Source organism: Polypterus senegalus, chromosome 2 (assembly GCF_016835505.1).
Source record: "Polypterus senegalus isolate Bchr_013 chromosome 2, ASM1683550v1, whole genome shotgun sequence".
Classification (NCBI taxonomy): domain Eukaryota; kingdom Metazoa; phylum Chordata; class Cladistia; order Polypteriformes; family Polypteridae; genus Polypterus; species Polypterus senegalus.
The window spans coordinates 134,727,176-134,746,656 of record NC_053155.1 but is presented as its reverse complement, the minus strand read 5'-3'; the positions used below and the strand labels follow the sequence as shown (position 1 = coordinate 134,746,656).

The window sequence follows — 19,481 nt, the reverse complement described above, 5'->3', positions numbered from 1 at the left end:
AAACCTGCTGAGAATTTGGCTTTAAGTCCTACTGTCCAGCACATTACATGGAAATATATTCCATTTCTTATTGTCATGTCTGTTAGCCTGGCACGAAATTGCTCTGAAACTAAAAAACTATTTTGATAATTCAAATGTGCTAACAGTCCAAAAGCACAGTTGTTGGAAGGCAACACTAGTAAGAAATACCTAATTTATTGCAATGAAATATTCTGTATTAAAAAATGTATCATTCTCATTATAAATGATCTTATGTCTTTTCTTACAGATTACCAGACCATTAAGTTACACCAGACGATCCCATTTTGACGTTGAAGAAGAAGATGTGGATAAAATGGCCTTAAGGTAGACTCTTAATGATAAATAGACCAAATTAATTTTCTGTCATTCAGCTTGATATTAAAGCTTGGTGAAATAATTGTCCTTTCTTCACCTTTTCCATCCATCCATCCATCCATTTTCTAACCCGCTAAATCCGAATACAACAAATTATAATTAAAATAATGTCAGCGGTTCTACGGTTCTTAATTTACAGAAACACTTTCTAAAGTTTGTGTGAAATTTACCCTCAACCACTTTCTATCTTTGTCCTCTTATTCTTGTTGAAGGTCTTCCTTCAAAGGATCCACCACAGTAATTTCCTTCATAATTTTAAAACTTTATATTATGTCACCTCTTTTGCTTAAACTACATAGGTTCAGCTCCTTCATTCTTTCTTCATAGCTCATATCCCACAATCCCTGAATCTTCCTAGTTGCTCTTCTCTGAATTTTCTCTATGCTGCGATGCATTTGTTGAAATATAGAGACCAAAACTGCATGCATATTGTACTCCAGGTGAGGTCTTACTAATGCATTACTTGTATATAGCTTGAGCAAAATTTCCCTTGACTTGTACTGTACATAGTGTTTTGTAATCTAAAATTATATTCGCTGCAGTGTGCTGTCTGGATGTTAACAGTAACAATTACAATTCAATAGTGCTTTAACAATTAATAGTGATTACGGGAACAAAATTACACTGTGCCTTCTTTAAACAATGCAGTTTGCTAAAGTAAGCAATGGGAAAGCTTTCATAAATACCAGACAAAACAAAGGCTGGGTATCAAGTACAGTATATAAGTAGGTAGGGTGTTAATACCCCTCTGTAACTAAACACATCTCTTTCTCATTGAGTGCCAATTAAATGTAGAAGAATTGGAAGTTTGAACAGCCAGAATGTTATGCTACTCATATGGCAGCCTGACACAAATTTCAATTGAGGGGAGTGTACAGAAATGACAACAACTGGGAAAGATTAAAAGATTTTCTTGTACTCCTTTTTTTTCTATTTCTCTTTTTTCAGGCTTGGCCCAAATACAACAAAAAACATGTTTAGTTACCTCAAGCATTATGCATATTGTTTTTTCATAGCAGTATTCATCTTGTTTCTAATGACAAAAAATCCATTAATCCAGCAGAAGCTTACAGTAAATGGGATCTTATTTTCTTTATCATAAAGTGAAAGGCCGTGGTTAATGCAGCAGAGTGGCTGATGGCACTGCCACCACACCATACTAGGCCCAAAGCCTTAAATTAGATTGGGAGTCCAATACTGTACATGGAGCTTGCATATTTTCTCTGTTTTTGGTGAATCCTAACAATACTTTCAGAGACATGCTTCTGGGTCATTAAATGACGCTAAATTGCCCCTGCATTGTTAGCACCACTGATATAAGCTCCAGGAAACTAAGCTTGAATCCTGGCCTAGCTGCTGCTTGCGTGGAGTTTGCATGTTTTCACCGTGTTCATCTTCCTACCACATCCAAAAGATGCTTGTGTATATGCAAGGTTGGTGGCCTATTGCAAATGTGCATGTGTGCATAAGTGTGTGTGCTATACTGGACTAGGGCTTAGTCTAGGATTAATAGATGCCATGTACTCAGAGCAGCTAGGAGAAGGTCCATCTGTATGACCATGAACTGAAACAAGTGGCTACAGAAAATGAATGGAAGAATAAATTAAAAAATATGTAATTGCTTGAATTCCAGCTGCTTTATGAAACCTCTTTTTTAACTATACTTTTAAAGTCAAGACGTAAATATGTTGGTTGGATATAATTCAAGCACTTTCTGCTTATTTACAGAAAGTTAATAGTTAGCTTTTGGTTTTGGTTGTATAATGATGTGCTGTCTAGTGGCCTTAGAATCATTACAGTCCTTCATACAGTATATTTATGATTAATTTTTTTACCTCCCTTGAGTATTTCATGACACACACAGTGCCAGTTCCTTGATATGAGTAGAGCAGTACTTGAGTATTACCAGAATACGTCAATGTACAGATGAACCACTTAACGGCAATAGTGTTACCCGTTTGTTAACAAGCTTTTTCATCAGGTTAGTTTTTCTAAAATGTAATTTGACAGAGCATTAAGGTTTGGTTTTTAATTAGTCATTATAAACCTTTCTTTATTGAGAAATGGTAAAAAATCACATACTGTACATTAAATGTGAAAGAGTCCAAAATAGTGAATTTCCTATAAAAGAAAGATCAATGGGTGCCTCTACAACATCACATTTTCATTGTAATGTGTACATATGACCTTGTCATTACTATTACTACTTACTAGTACTTACTTTTATTTGTTGAAATGTGGGTCAATATACTGTTTAGCAGTTTGAATTAAAAGTGTATATATCTAGAAGTAAAGTAATAAAACATTGTAGAATTATATAGCTGTATATTACATTGCAGCAGCCATTTAGGGTAAAGAATTTAGACTACTATGTGTAAGGAGTCTGGATTATTCATCACACAATAATAAAGACCGAGATTGTAAGGTCAAGCCCATTTTTCTTTACTTTTCTCCTCTAGCTAGTCTATAATTGAATTAAGTCAGTGGAATGAATGGATTTCTTATAATAGAGATTTTTTTTTCAGAATTGATCTATGGAATGGAAGTAACTTGAAGTTTGGAGATGAATTCCTTGGAGAAGTTAAAATTTCCTTGAAGGTGCTTGGCCAGTCTGGTGTCCACGATGCTTGGTAAATAAATAAAATAATGTAATCTCCCTCTATTTATTTTAATTCTGTGCATTCAAATTGACATTTGTGCTTGAACTGACAAAATAAGCTTTGCCCCACACTTGACCATTTACCATTTGGTTTTCATTTGTGCAACAGAAAGTATGCATACAGTATGTACAAATTTATAATGTTTACTAATGGACTTTTAAAGTTTCAGTGTGCCTGCATTGTTATATGTGCACAGTGTAAGAAACCTACAGTATATACAGCACACATAATGGCTTCTTTATTAGGCACACCTGTCCTTTTCACATAGCCCACAGTGTATTTAAAGTTGGTTGACACGTACTGATATGTTTTGCATTTGTGTGCAATTCAATGAGAAAATGGGCAAAACTGAAAATTTAGGGAGTCTTAAAAATGATATGGTACTGAAGACATTATGCACTAATATAAAAGTATTAAGAACATCAACTATGCTGATGCTGTTAGCCATGATACCGCCACATATTTATCTGCTCAAAAATCATCCAGCCAGGAAGTTTTCCTAATGTCAGAAACTGATTACTATTGAAAAAGGTTGCACAAAGCTGGCATGACTTCTGTAAAGCAAGAGGTTTACAGTCAGTCAGCTAGTAACTATATACTGTAGAACTGTAATATTTTGTCACAGATAGTATAAGGTTGCTGACAACCCAACTGAGTCGCTACTGACAGTGAAAAACAAGACATTGAAATAGCAGCTGCATAAAGAATCCAAACTCTGGAGGACTGGAAAAGATCACCTGCGCTGATGAATCCTAGCTCCTGGCAATTCAGGCAAAGAGTGTTATAATAATTGATTTACGTGGATTTTATGTTGTAGTAGTATTTTTTTAATAGAGAAGCTGTTTATTGGGGTATCTAAATATTTGTGTTTATTTTGATAAAGTTTATTTTTTATTTTGTTTGTAAGTTTCTTTTGTTTACACAACACGGTAGACATGCCTTGGGACCATGATCGTTTCTTTTGTGACGTCAATAATGAAATATATATTGTGATGGCTCTGTTATACTCTATTCCTCATTTGGATAAAACAAGTCTTTAGCATAATCAGTTGGATAAAACAAATCTTTAGCATAGTTACCTTCTGGTGGTGGTTGTATAATGATGTGCTGTCTAGTGGCCTTAGGATCATTACAGTCCTTCCTACAGTGTATTTATGGTTATTCTTTTATCTCCCTTTAGTATTTCATTACATACATTGAGTTCCTTGATGTGAGTAGAGTGTACTTGAGTATTACCAGAATATGTCGATATATAGGTGAACCACCTAATGGCAATAGTGTACCTGTTTGTTAATGAGCTTTTTCATCAGGTTAGTGCTCCATGTCACGTGGCTAAGAAACATTTGGAATTGCTCCTGTCATATAATACAGTGGCCCTCTAGAAACAAGTGCCCGTATTTGTCAAGTGCCTCAGAGTTACTCCTTAGGAACTGCACTTAAAGTCTAAGTTAAAAATTTGTCCTACTCCAGACTAAGTCATGAGAAGAAGTTATGAAGCATCCTACAGCTATTTCATGTAGTAAGAGTTCAGATTTGAGAAAGAATGATGTCACGATTTTAAGGCACTCCAAGCCACAAAATGGCATTCATGATGACATTTTGTGCTTTTGTGATACTAATGCTAAGGCTTCATTACAAAGATAATAATAATAATAATAATAATAATAATAATAATAATAATAATAATAAAGTAATGAAAATGTCAAAATACTAGGAGAAGAGGAAGAATAAGAAGGAAAACATAGTAAGGTAGGATATTGCTCTAAGACGCATGCAAGTGTTGCCACTTCTCACCAGCAATAAAAATAATACTGTAAGGAGCTCTGAGGTGGAAAAGCTGAGACACTCGCCAAATGGGATTAAAGCCCAATAACGTACGCATTTATGTAACAATGAACTATTCACAGCTATACTTTCGGAAGAATCATCTTCTTGCTGTTATAGCCATGGAAAATGCCTTATAAAGTAACAGTTACCGAACAGTCGTGGCTATACTAGCATAGATTATGAAGTTGCGTTGTCTCTTCCATTGTTCCCGGTCCTCTTCCTGAGTCATTTACTGTGACTCCCTCTGTGATCCCTCATTATTTTCTGAGAGGCTTTATTTATCCAGTGCCTCAGGGTCTCTGCCTGCCTTTTTGTACCATCCTGGGCCTGTAAAGTGTAACATGAATGTTCCAGGTGTTTGTGGAATGCAGAGCTCAGCATAACTTTGTGACATTTTGCTGTCAATCACCCATCTGCCCCTGCTTATTTTCAGGGTAATGTGCTGGCTACTACAATACAGTTGCATCCACTACCACCTGTGTGTTGATATTGTGATATCACTTGCGATTCACATATCCATGCTCATCTAAACTGGGAGCAATTATCACTATGTGTGTGCCAATTTGCATCAGTGCAGTTTGCTTTAACATTACCAACACATGGAATGGTGAGGAAATGTATAAATCTGTGCACTACCTCACACATTGTAAGGACATTCAAAGTGTGGTGCAAAACTCAAGGAATGATTGGTTGTGACATTCACCAATCATCGGTATTGCAAATCCGCATTTTCCCCTTGATCAAAAAATGTAACGTTACCAACATTTACATCATGGCTGATAATGCATGGTTTCTCCACATTGATGGAGTGATCACATAAGGTATAAGATTTATTACAAATATAATTCTATCTGTGTCAAAGCAATACATTTTTATGAGTTGTTGTGCAGCATACCAAAAGAATTTCGTCTTTCAAGAGATGAACGTGCTGATCTCTGCCTAAAACTCCATCTTTTGGCAGCTCAAAGTGAGTTTGGACAGCTAATGTGCTCTCTTAATTTGTAAGGAAGTTAGGAGTAATTTCCTAAATTAGTAAAATGGATAGAATGGTTTTACTTCTACTTATAAGAGTAGAACTAAATTTGTGTCACTGTGATATTCTTAAGACAGCTAGGACCATTTTAATATTCTGAGACACTCGATAAATACAGGCCCATGTCTCAGTTCAATTGAAGATCTGCAAATGTGAGATTAAGACTGACAAACAAACAACTTTAAGAATAAAATTGTACATAATAATAGATTTTGTTTTAAAAAAATCACTTCATTGTAGTAATTTAATTGCAGCTACACTGCCCGTTACTATATCTGAGACAATTCCTCCGTGACATGCAATGTCATAGAACTGTCAGTTATTTAAACCAATACTATGTAGCAAGTGGTGTCCAAATTTTGTGCAAATAAAGGAATGAATGTGTGAGGGAATTCAATTCAGTTTATTTTTGTGTAGCATTGAGTAGCATTCTCCACTGAGTGCAGACTCAGAACAGTGTAAAAAAATTACAGGTAATAAAGAATTCTAACTTATGAAACTGGTAAAAATTCTATTCATGAACAATTTAAAGAAAATTAAATTTGTGCTTTAAGCAGTGGATGTTTTTTGTCAGTATGTTTTATTTTCATTTTGAAGTAGTTCATATCAGACTTTGACCTCAAAGCACTAAAAGTGCTCTTTGGCTGCTCTATAAATATTTTGCAAACTAGTCTCATAAATTAGATTATGTTGGACTCTCAAGTATCTTTATATCGGAAAAAGATGTTCAGTACAGCAGAATATGTTAAGTATAAGAGCTTGATGTCTCCAAATGGAATTAGATATAGAAAAAATGGTGAATGAATCACTTGCACCTTTTAATCTTCATTTATTGTGGTATCTGGTATATTATTAGGCTTTTGACATCTGAATGTTTAATATAGCTTCTATAATACCTATTCTTTAAATAGAATTTCTATTTAACTGAACATTATAAGACCCTTGATGACTCCCTCTGCTTCATCAACTACCAATTACCAAAGATGGTGAAGTGGTTTGAAGGAGAGGAGCAAAATAAATGAGTTGAATAGAAGAGGCAGGAACAGCAGCACTATAGCTGATAGAAACAATGAGGGGTTGACTTTCTATACTGAGCACTTTTCTTAAAGGCATATTAGAAAATCCTCAACTTCACATTTTTAAATGGAATCGTCTAGAAGAGAACATAAAGTAATAAATTAAAAAAAGACAGATAAAAGAAAAGTGTGTATACTTTCAGAGACTAACTAAATAGGTTCCATTGATCTTACAGTATATTCTGAGTGAGGTGACTGCTCTAATTTCTCAGTGACAGACTTTAAAAAGTAACATTTTCTTTTGTGCTATTTTTTACTTATTTTGGAACATTAAGAAAACTGGAGAGCCAAATTATGAAAGCCCTCCAGAGATTTAAAGACAACTAACACAATTATTAATTATATTTATTATACAAAAATAAATTGACTATTAACTAAACTGTTACGAATTCCCACACTTACGTAAATGTTTCTTTTCCCTTATAATTTTTTTTTTCCTTATTATTTTTTATATTTTTTTCTGATACCTCATTGCAGTTTGCTGATTCTAGTTTTACGTTCATTTTGTGATTTCATTTTCATCAGTTTATTTTAGTTTTATTGTAACCATCTTGGTTTTGTTAGATACCACTATTTTTTGTTCATGTTGCTAAGTTATGTTTTTTGGTTTCTACCGTCACATCTTTCAGAAATCGTGGTGTTTAACATCATCAGCACAACATTGTTCAAGCTGATGTTGAGCTTCAGTTTTTGTCCAAAATTGTAGATATCAAAGTAAAACTTTTCACATGTTTTTGAATTATTGATTCTTCTTTTTGCTGATTTTCTTGCTTGGATTCTGAGTCTTTGAGTTTTGGTTACATATTGGGTTCAGTCAAATGATTCATTAGTTTATCTGGCAGTGAACCCATTAGTCTTTGGTTTTTGATTTGTTTTTTTGTCCTTCTCTCCTTGCCATATTGGCCTGCCATTTTCCAAATCGCAGCTACTGTAGATTGCTTTATAAATTAATAAACAGCTAGTGATATTACAAAGAATGTAACCTGAATTCAGATAAAATAACAGAATAAATCTCTTTATTAACAGAGAAGAAACAAAAAAAAAAAAAAAATCTAGAGCCAGGTACTGACACAATCATGCAATGTGTCATTTGTTTCTTGTTTTTAAGGTCACTATCATTTTTTTGTTGCAACTCTACATGTTGTTAGCAGGGTGTATGTAACATTGGGTACAAATATTTCTGTATTGAACACTAAAAAGATAAATACAGGAAATACAAAGCATTAAATAGAATAAAAGACAATATTCAAATTCAATACTAAAAGTAAAGCCTGAACAATATCATCATTTGTGATATAACACACACACACACATAAATTATCCTGAGCATCTGGATGAAGAGGGGAACTGAAAGAGGGATAGAATGTCAGATTAAGTTCAAAGCCTTCCTGAACACATGAGTTTTAAGTTGTCTTTTAAAGGAATGAATTGAGTCAACTGATCTCATTAATTTATCAAGATTAATTAATTAATTAATTTAATCTTTAATTAATCAAGAGGTCATTCCAAAGTTTGGGCTGATGGCCCTCTTACCCATAAACAAGACTGCCAGAATCAGAGGACCTAAATTAACTGGAGCTGTGACATAAAATTAGAAGCAGCACCTGCCAGTAGGGAGTTATAATAATCGATGCAGGAAGTGATAAAAACATGAACAAGCATCTCAGCATTAGAAAAGGAGAGGAATTAGCGAACATGGGATATGTTATGGAGGTGAAAGTAACAAAGTTTCTTAATGTGGTTTATGTGGATGGAATAAGAAAGGGAGGAATCAAAGATGGCACCAAGATTTCATGCATTAGAAGAAGGTCTGATGAGATCACCATCAAGAGTGACTAAAAAGTAGCTAATTTTCTTAAGATGTACTTTAGTGTCAATTTGCAGGAGTTCAGTTTTGTTGCACTTTAAGTTTAGAGTTCTGCTCCATCCAGGTTTTAATTTCACTGAGGCAAGTTCTGAGTTGAGAAAGCTCTGATGAAGTCTCACTTTTAACATTGAAATAGAGTTGAGTATCATCTGCATAAAAATGATAACCCAGTCCAAGCTAAGGATGATATGACCTAGTGGAAGCATATACTGTAGATACAGAAGAGTAGAGGGCCAAGGACAGAGCTCAGAGGAACCCCTTGTGTGACTGGTGCTGAGCTTGATCTGCTGTTGCCAAGACTAACAAAATTTGCCTGTCAGTCAGATAGGGCTTAAACCACTGGAGGACAGTGCCAGAGATACCCAGCATGTTCTCCATTCTGGACAGTAGAATGTCATGTCTGACAGTGTCAAATGCTGCACTGACATCTACCAGAATGAGTAGGTTGGTTTGTCCAGAGTCTGCTGAAATACACAAATATTTATTTACCCGATGCAGAGCAGTTTCACAGTTGTGCTGTGCCCTGAAACCAAATTGAATGGGTTCCATGAATTTCTTGGAGGTTAAGCAATTGGTGAGTTGGGAGGCTACAACATGCTCAAGAACTTTTGACAGAAAAGGTAAGTGAGAAATAAGCCAAAAATTGTTAAGACTGTCAGCATCAAGACCAGACTTTTTAACACTGATGTTACAGAAGTGATTTTTTTTTTTTTTTTTTTTTTTTTTTTATTAATTTTATTACAATCAATACATAGCAATCAAGTTTTACAAAAAAAAAATTATGCTAAGAACAGATCGATCCCCACCCTTGAGAGAGAGAGCAAGCCAAACGGTGTAAAATTTAAGGCTTTTAAAAATACCTAAATCAACAAATTCTCTGTGCTTTATAAACATTTCAAAATATTACTGATTAGATCCTGCCATGTTTTGAAAAAGTCTGCACAGATCCTCTAACTGAGTATTTGATTTTTTCCAATTTTAAATAATATAACACATCAGTTTCCCACTGACTTAAAAGAGGAGAGTTTGGGTTCTTCCAGTTTATCAGAATAAGTCTGCGTGCCAACAGTGTAGTGAATGCAATCACAATTTGTTTGTCTTTCTCCACTTTAAGACCCTCTGGAAGAACCCCAAACACAGCTGTTAATGGGTTAGGAGGGATTGTGAGTCCAAGACTGTCTGAGAGGTAATTAAAAATTTTTGTCCAGAATAATGTTAATTTGGTGCAGGCCCAGAACATGTGACCTAGTGAGGCTGGGGCTTTTGCAGCGTTCACAGGTTGGATCATGTCCTGGAAACATTTTGGAGAGTTTTAGTCGAGACAGATGTGCTCGATATATAATTTTGAGTTGTATAATTGTATGCTTTGCGCATATGGAGCTTGAGTGAATTCTCTGCATTGCTACTTTCCACTCCTTTTCTGATATATTAATTGAGAGGTCATTTTCCCAGTGTCCTCTTGGATCTTTGAAAGGAAGGGATTGTAAAAGGATTTTATATATTGTAGAGATGGAGTCTAACTCCTTGAAATTGAGCAATAATTTTTCCAGCGTGGATGAGGGTGCAAGATGAGTAAAATCTGGAAGGTTCTGTTTAACAAAGTTCCTGATTTGAAGATAGTGAAAGAAATTTGTAGCTGGAATGTTAAATTTGGAATGTAATTGTTCATAGGATGCAAAGGCGTTGTCTATATAAAGATCTCTAAGCAAGTTAATTCCAAATTTTTCCAGATATTAAAACTGCATATGTTTGTGAGGGTTGAAAGAGGTGGTTCTTTTGCAGGGTGCCACAGAAAGAAGCTTCTCCGTCTTAAAATGCTTTCTACATTGGTTCCAGATTCTAAGTGAGTGGAGCACAATTGGGTTATTAGTGTATTGCCGATAGCGTGTGTTTATTGGAGCACAAAGCAAGGAATACAAAGAAGTACTGCAGGATTTTACTTCTATTGCGGTCCATGCCTGTGTATGTTCTTCTATTTGTGTCCAGGTTCTTATCGACTGTATATTTGCCCCCAGTAATAAAACTGGAAGTTAGGTAGAGCCATGCCGCCTTCTGCCTTTTGTCTTTGTAGGGTCGCTCTTTTGATGCGTGGATGTTTAGAATTCCAAATAAATGAGGTTATTGTTGAATCTAATTGCTTAAAAAACGATTTATTAATGTATATTGGTATGTTTTGAAATAAAAAAAGGAGCTTAGGAAGAATATTCATCTTAACAGTGTTAATTCTTCCAGCTAGTGTGAGATGAAGGGTTGACCATCTATGCAAGTCTTGTTTAATTTTTTCCATGCAGACGACGAAATTTTGTTGATAAAGAGCTTTATGTTTACTTGTGATGTTTACCCGAGGTATTTAAACTGTTCTGCAATGATAAAAGGAAGGGTGTCTAATCTAATATTATATGCTTGCGAATTCACTGAAAGAGTACACTTTTATTCAGATTAATTCTGAGACCAGAGAGCTTTTGAAATTCTGTGAGTGCTGCTAAGACTGCAGGCACAGAATTTTCTGGATCCGATATATACAGTACCATGTCATCTGCATATAATGAGATTTTCTGTTCCAGTCCTTCTCTGCTAATCCCCTTTATCTGATCAGTATTTCGACAATGTATTGCCAGTGGTTCAATGGCAATTGCAAACAGCAGTGGTGACAAAGGGCATCCTTGTCTTGTGCCACGTTCTAGTTTAAAGTAGTCTGAGCAAATGTTATTGATGCAAACTGAAGCTTCTGGGTTAGTATACAGTAATTTAATCCATGCACAAATGTTGGGCCAAACCCAAACTTCTCCAAAATAGTAAAAGGTATTTCCATTCAATCATGTCGAATGCTTTTCTGCATCCAATGATAATAATATTTCTGGGGTGTTTGATTTAGTTGGTGAGTATATTACATTAAACAGGCGTCGAAGATTTGAAGATAAGTGTCGGCCCCTAATAAATCCAGTTTGGTCTTGTGATATTACTGAGGGAGCACTTTCTCCATCGTTCTAGCTATGATTTTAGAGAGTATTTTAACGTCGTTATTCAGAAGTGAAATTGGTCTGTATGATGCACATTGTAATAAGTCCTTATTTTGTTTTGGAAGACAGTGATTAGTGCTTGGCGAAAGGTTTGTGGAAGAGATTGGTTATCTCTGGCTTCTGTAAATGTTGCTAATAGGAGGGGAGCTAGCTGAGCGGAGAATTTCTTGTAAAACTCTGCAGGGTAGCCATCAGGGCCTGCTGCTTTTCCACCTTGGAGTGACTTTATAGCATCCAGTAATTCTGATAATGACAGAGGTTTATCGAGCTCCTCCACACTAATAGCGTCAATTTGTGGTATCTGTAATTTATCCAGAAATGCATTAGATTGTATATTGTCTTCTTTAAACTCAGTAGTATATAGGGATTTATAGTAGTCTCTAAAAGTGTACATTATATTTTTGTGTTCGATGATTTTATCTCCGTTAGTGTTAGTAATTACGAGATTGCGTTGCTACATCTTGCTTGTGAATTTGTTGCTAAAAGCTTATTAGCTTTCTCTCCATGTTCATAATAATGATGTCTGGATTTGTAAATTAGTTGTTCGGTTTCTTTAGTTGTCAAGAGGTTTAATTCTGAATGTAGAGCCTGCCTCCTCTTATGTAGAGTCTCGCTTGGTAGTCTGGCATGTTCTTCATCTATTTTAGTAATTTCGCTTTTTATCTCTGCTACTTTCTTAGCGGATTTATTTCTGTGGGAAAGATATGAGATAATCTGTCCTCTTAAGAAGGCCTTAAGAGTTTCCCAGAGTATTCCTGCAGAGATCTCAGGGGATGTATTTGTCTCTAGAAAGAATTCGATTTGTTTGGATATAAATTCAGTACAATTCTCGTCAGCTAATAGAAGCGGATTGAGGCGCCATCTGCGGGGTGAGTGTATGGGGCTTAGTAATTTCAGCTCCAAGATCATCGGAGCATGGTCTGAAATAACAATAGCATCGTATTTACAAGATTTAATCTTAGGCAAGAAGTTATTATCTATAAAGAAGTAATCAATCCTTGAGTAGCAATGATGTACTGGTGAGTAGAAAGAATATGTTCTTGAATTTGGGTTTAAAACCTCCAGGGATCTGATAAGTTGTGATCAGTTATAAACTTTGTAATTATCTTTGCGGTGTTAGTTGCGTTCCCCTGTGGAGGAAGTCTTATCTAAAAGTGGATTTAGAACACAATTAAAGTCCCCAGCCATTATAAGTTTATGAGTGTTCAGATTGGGAATGGATGCAAATAAATTTTGTATAAATTCCTTATCATCAACATTAGGTGCATAAACATTTATCAAAATCATTTTACAGTTAGATAAGTCTCCCATGACCATCACATATCTCCCTTCAGGATCCAATACTACATCTGATGCTACAAATGGTACTGTTCTATGTATGAGAATTCCCACCCCTCTAGTTTTCTTTGTAAAACTAGAATGGAACATTTGGCCAGTCCAGTCTTTTGCAGCGGAACTGATCCTTACTTAGTAAGTGGGTTTCCTGTAAAAATACTATTTTAGCATTTAGACCTGTTAGGTGAGAAAGTACTTTCTTTCTCTTTAATTCGTGATTCAGGCCTTTAACATTCCAGCTTACGAAGTTAACTGTCCCATCATGGAGACACTGATTCTGAGTTTTTGGTGTCATATTATAGTCTTAACTGGAAGTGAAATAGTTTAGGTCTTAATTTCCTATTCCCCCAAGAGTTGTTGCCATGCAGCTTATTATTACGTTGATAGTTATAATTATAAAGATTGAGATGATAGATTAGATATAGATCAAGCCTGCTCTCTTTCTCTTCCCCTTAACCCCCACCCTCCCTTTTTGCCTCCCCAGGTGAGGCTAAAACCCACTTCATGCAGTCCCAGTCCTCTGACATACCCAGAGACAGAGCACGTCCAAAGCACATCAAGCCCCCATGCAGTGGCTTTAAGGTTAAAAGATAGAGATATCTGTTACCAATATAGTCTTTAAAAGAGGAAAAAAAAAAAAAAAAAGAATTTTGCACTTAATATATATACATATATATATATACACACATATATACATATATATATATATATATACATACATACATATACATATAATCTTCATCAATTTTAGTGCATTAAGATGATATCCCCAGATAATAAACCCAGGTGATGGTGTTAAAGATGTGTCCAAAACAAGCATAACAAGTCTTAATGCAGTAATAGCAATAACAGCAAACCAAGGGTATGATATTGAACAGTCTCATTTAGGGTACACATGAAATAATTAGAAAAGAAAAAAAAAAGAGGAGGAAAACGTAATTAAGCACAATAAAACATAAACATTTAGCCCTAGTAATACTAAGTAATGATAAGTAATAAGTAAGTAATAATAATATAAGAATATGAGAATATATGCTGATAAAAACCCGTATTTTAAAACAAATAGATCAGACAGTAGATTATTAATCCTAGCTTTATCATTTACCGCCATGACTCACAATTATGTATCAGAATAGTCCGGGATCAGCTTTCTTAACTCATTTTCTGCCTCCTCCTTGCTAGCGAAAACATAGAAATGACCCTGCCATTCCACTTTCAGTTTTGCGGATACAGGAGGCCGTATTTGACATTGGCTTGCCGTAGCAGCTGTTTAATATTATAGAAGGCGGCGTTTATAGCTGTTGCTGGAGAGAAGTCAGGGAAGACGCGAATGTGGCAATCTTCATATATAATATCTTCCCCTTTTTTTTTCCTGAGGAGTTCCATCACCTCTAACTTAAATGATAATCGTTCAAAACGAACTATAAAAGATCTTGGTCGGGGTCTGACGGTGTTTGATCAGCGTCGCGTAAGCCGCTGCTATCTCAGATTCTGCTTTAAAGTCGCCCCGATTATTTTAGAAAAAGTTCAGTTCGAATTTCACGGGTTTAAACTTTCTCGATTCTCCGGCAGGCCTTCAATTCTGACATTATACCTTCTATTCCCATCTTCTAAAGCAGCCAGTCTGTCTCCAAGTTTTTCTCCGAGTTTTTACATTCGAACTGACATTTACTGCTCTTTCCTCGGCACTGGCAGCTAGATGTTCGGCTATTTCGATCCGATTCGTGAATGTCTCACTAAGATGCTCCAATCGATCAGCAAGCGTGCTCAGTTTAACTGAGTTTTTCTCAATGCGCTCTTCGATTTTACCCAGCACCTGTCGAAGTTCAAGTTGTACCTCTTGGCGCAGCCTTTCATTTGCCTGTTGGATTTCCTGTTTTAATTCCTGTTTCAGTCTCTCAAGTGCCTTTGCCGTTGCTTTCTCATTAGCCTTCTCGCTTTTCTTTATATCTTGCCTGAGCTCAGCGAGCAACACTTTCAGTTCAGATAGCTGAAATGTGCCTTCTTGTGCCGTAGATGAAGCAGCAGACTCTGCTGAAGCCGGTGTCCCGCTGCTCCAGTCCCGCGTAATTGCGTAACTGAAGCCGCGGACCTCCCGGCCTTTTCCAGTTTCAGGTAATCCTCTCCAATCGGCGAGCTATCCACATCTGCACTCACGATCGCACCTTCGCTCCCCTTTTCGCTCTCAGCCGGCGACGATGTAGCGGACCGTGGTCCCGAGGAGTCTGTACTTTCGCCCATCTGATCCAGGTCTGTCTCTGAGAGGCCGTATCTCGAACTAGGGCTTGCTGATCGCAGCTTGGATGTAGCTTTCGTCTTCGATTCTTTCGGACCCCCCTTCTTGTTGGCCATGTTTATATGTGTTTACATATACTGTAGCGGTCCCTCTCGGGTTGAATAAATACAGGATATCTCTGAATAATAAGCAAATAATATGAAAAATAGCACCACTGCTAGCGGAGCTCCACTTCAGACGTCCATCTCTTGCATCGGACGAGACCAACTCCACAGAAGTGATTTTAAAAGTGGCTGGCACAAAGCCAGTGTCAAGGGATGTATTTATTACTGTTGTAACAGTTGGGATTATGACATGAAGGCATGATTTAAGAAGTGTGGTGGGGATGTGGGTCCAGTATGTAAAGAGTCAGCCTCATCTTACAAAGCAGGTCATTAACAAATGCAGATGTGACTTATGAGAATTTAGAAAAGGAGGTAGATGGAGTGGGAAGACAAGGAAAGATATAAACAGATGATGGATCTATGTTGAATTATTTAGATCTTTAATTTTATTACAGAAAAAATGGAGAAATTTTTCACAGACTTCAGTAGAGGAGGTAATTGGGCCAGATGCAGGCTAAAGTAGTTTATTAACTACAGAGGACAAAACCCTTGGGTTATCATGGTCACTTTCTATTATTCTGCCATAATACATGTTCTTGGCTGCAATTAGTGCATCCCTGTAAGCCTTTTGATGGTCAGAGAAAGCCTGGATATGCACGGAGAGGCCAGTCTTACATGACATTCTCTCAAGGCATTGGCCAGCTATCTTCATAGACCGTAATTCTGAATTGTGCCATGGAGATGAACACTTAAAAGAAACCTCCTTATGTTTTAAAGGAGCTGTTTTATCTAGTGGCGAATGAAGGGCTGAGTTATAGTATTCAAGAAGACTATCTAGTGTTGATTGAATAGGGGAGAACAGAAAAAGATCACAAATGGATCCAACAAGGATAGAGGGATAGATATTTTTAAGGTTTCTGAAAGAAATTTGATGTTTACAGGTAAGAGGAGGGATAGGTGATGAGACAGTGAAAAGTACTGCTTTATTGTCGGAGAGTCCCAAATGACTAGTATAAGTGTTGTCAACAGATAAGCCAGATGTACAGATCAGGTCCAATATATGACCACCAGAGCGGGTAGGAAAATCTGGTGAAAATTAATTTGAACAAAGTGTGATTTTCCCAGTGAACTCTCTAGCACACGGCATTAGATTGGACACCTTCCCTTTTATCATTGCAGATCCGTTTAAATACCTAGGGGTCAACATCACAAGTAAAATAAAGCTCTTTTTCAATATAATGTTGCTGTTTGCATGAACAAAATTAAACAAGACATCCATTGATGGTCTACCGTCTATCTTACTTTAGCAGGGAGAATTAACATTGTCAAGATGAATATCCTTCCTATGCTTCGTTTTCTATTTCAAAGCATCCCCATATACATTAACAAATCTTTTTTTAAGAAATTAGATTCAATAATAACCTCATTTATTTAGAATTTGAAAAACCCATGCATTCGAAAGGCGACCCTACAACGACCTAAGTCAGAAGGTGGTATGGCTCTACCTAATTTTCAATTTTATTACTTGGTGGCAAACATACAAGGTATAAAAATCCAGACATGGACACAAATAAATGAACACACACTAGCTTGGTCTGCAATAGAAATGAAATCCTGTAGTACTTCTTTAAATTCCTTGCCTTGTACACCAGTAAATACAAGGTATCGTCAATATAGTAACAACCCAATTGTCCTTCATTCACTCAGAATATGGAACCAATGTAAGAAGCACTTTAAGATATAGACTATTTTATCTATGGCTCCACTACATGATAACCACTTTTTTACACCCTCGCGAACTTACACAGTTTTTAATGTTTGGAAAATGAATGGGATTAAATCACTCAGAGATTTGTACATAAATAATGTATTTTCATCCTATGAACAATTACACTCCAAATTTAGTCTCCCATCAACACAATTTTTCTACTATCTCCAAATTAGAAACTTTGCTAAATGAAATCTGCCCAATTTTTCTCACCTCCCACCTATTTCTATTACAGAAGAAATATTGATCAGTCTTGGGGACTCAGACAGTATTTCTATAATAAGTAAAAATAGCTTAAAGTCCCTTCCTTTTAACACTAGAATTACTAGAGCCTACGAAAAAACTCGTAGATCCATCCCATCTTAAAACGCTTCGCACCTCTCTGTCAGCGTCTTTTGTCCTTTAAATGTGTTGATAAGCAGCAAACAGCAGGCAGCCTGCTATCACATCCCCCACCCCGCACAGTTTTCTCAGCTCAAGTTTACCTGCGTGTCAGTTGCTTAGAGTTGTATAGAGTGAGAAGTCAAGCAAATTCAAATTCCATTCAAAAATATAACTGCAGAAAAACAACCCGTGTTAGGATGCGACATTGACACGCAGTTGCTACTACAGCTTTGGTGGCGCAACAGTATCAACTCTTGACTGGTAATCAAAGCTTCATGGGTTTGATCCCGGAGGAGTCCGTTTTGAGAAGTGAGCTGCTCGTATTCTTACTATTTTAGAATAAAAAAATACATTTGATTCCAGTCTGTAACAGCCGGCGTAATTTATGATACTTGTAAAGGTTAGCTTTGTTTTCTTTTTTATTCATTTTTATTCTCTCAGCTGCGTTCACGATCCCAACCTAGCCCGTAATCCACCCATCCCCCCGTCAAAACCCAGCGCATTTGACTTTGCTGTTTTCACATAGACGCGCTGTAACAAAGGGCTATAATCGAGCTCCACCTTCACTGGGCCACATGTTTTGGGCCTGCACCAAATTATCATCATTCTGGACAAAGTTTTTTAAATGCCTATCAGACAGCCTTGGTGTCACAATCCCTCCTAATCCATTAACAGCTGTATTTGGTGCACTCCCAGATGGGCTTAAAGTGGAGAAGGACAAACAAACTGTGATTGCCTTTACTTCACTATTAGCATGTAGACTTATCCTGCTCAAGTGGAACAATCCTAGCCCACCTCTTTTATGTAAGTAGGTAACTGATGTTATATACTATTTGAAATTAGAAAAAATCTAATTCTCACTTAGAGGATCTGTTCAAACTTTATTTAAACCTGGAAGGACCTAATCAATAATATTTTAGAATAAGCATTTATAGTGTGAGAAAAAGACTCTTTTCTCTCTTTACTACTCTCAATTGTTTTACTCTGGCTGTTGGCTTTCCTCTTTCTCATGGGTGGGGGTTGATTTGAATTTAGTTGTTATTAAGTTTTGACTTGATTGTATGGAATGTTATATGTTTTTAATAAATTTAAACTTTTAAAGCTGTATGTACATTGGAAAATCAACATGTTGCGCCAAGTCAAAACAGTCCAGTAAGGACAGGAATTCATTCCTCAGTTTTCATGTAGGAGTGTCAGTATGGATGTTCAAGTCACCAAGAAGAATGACTCTCTGGGAAAGTGAATTTAAGTGGGTTAAAAGTTCAGACAGAACTTTTAACCCACTGTTGCAATACAGTGGTGCAGTGGTTGGTGCTACTGTTCAGATCTTGATTTATTCATTATCTCTATGGAGTCTGCCTGTGTTCATTTTAAGTTTTTCATGATATTTTGATTTCCTTTAACATTGCAGATATATGCAGGCCTTGTTAATGGGCCTTGTGGATCTTGTGGATGTGTGGATGAGTGTGCCTGTCGAAGGATAATTCTTTTTTTGCTACAGAGATGGATTCCTTCTTTCAGTTACCTGGTATATGATTAATCCGGTTCAGAAAATTAAAGAATATATTAGAAAACTAGGTTCCAAAAGACCTGTTTCTAAAAATATTTGTAAAGTATGATTTTTTTGTTTTAGTCTTAGTCGAGTTTGCACATTCTTCCTATGTCTTTACTAGTTTTTCTCCCAATTCCCAAAGATGTGGCAATTTTAAATTGGCCCCTTGCAAGTGAACAGGGTCTGTGATGGACTGGTACCCCCATCCAGAATTGATTTCTAC

At 36.3% G+C, this 19,481-nt stretch overlaps 1 protein-coding gene across 3 annotated transcripts in view; it reads left to right on the top strand.

Annotated features, from left to right (window-relative positions):
• rasa3 (RAS p21 protein activator 3) overlaps window positions 1-19,481 on the top strand; it is a 290,025-nt gene that overhangs the window by 192,996 nt on the left and 77,548 nt on the right. For all 3 annotated transcript variants that reach the window (XM_039744665.1, XM_039744666.1, XM_039744667.1), the window contains exons 8-9: window positions 269-345; window positions 2,922-3,026. In XM_039744665.1, the coding sequence (XP_039600599.1) occupies window positions 269-345; window positions 2,922-3,026 (182 nt within the window). The remainder of the gene's footprint in view (window positions 1-268; window positions 346-2,921; window positions 3,027-19,481) is intronic.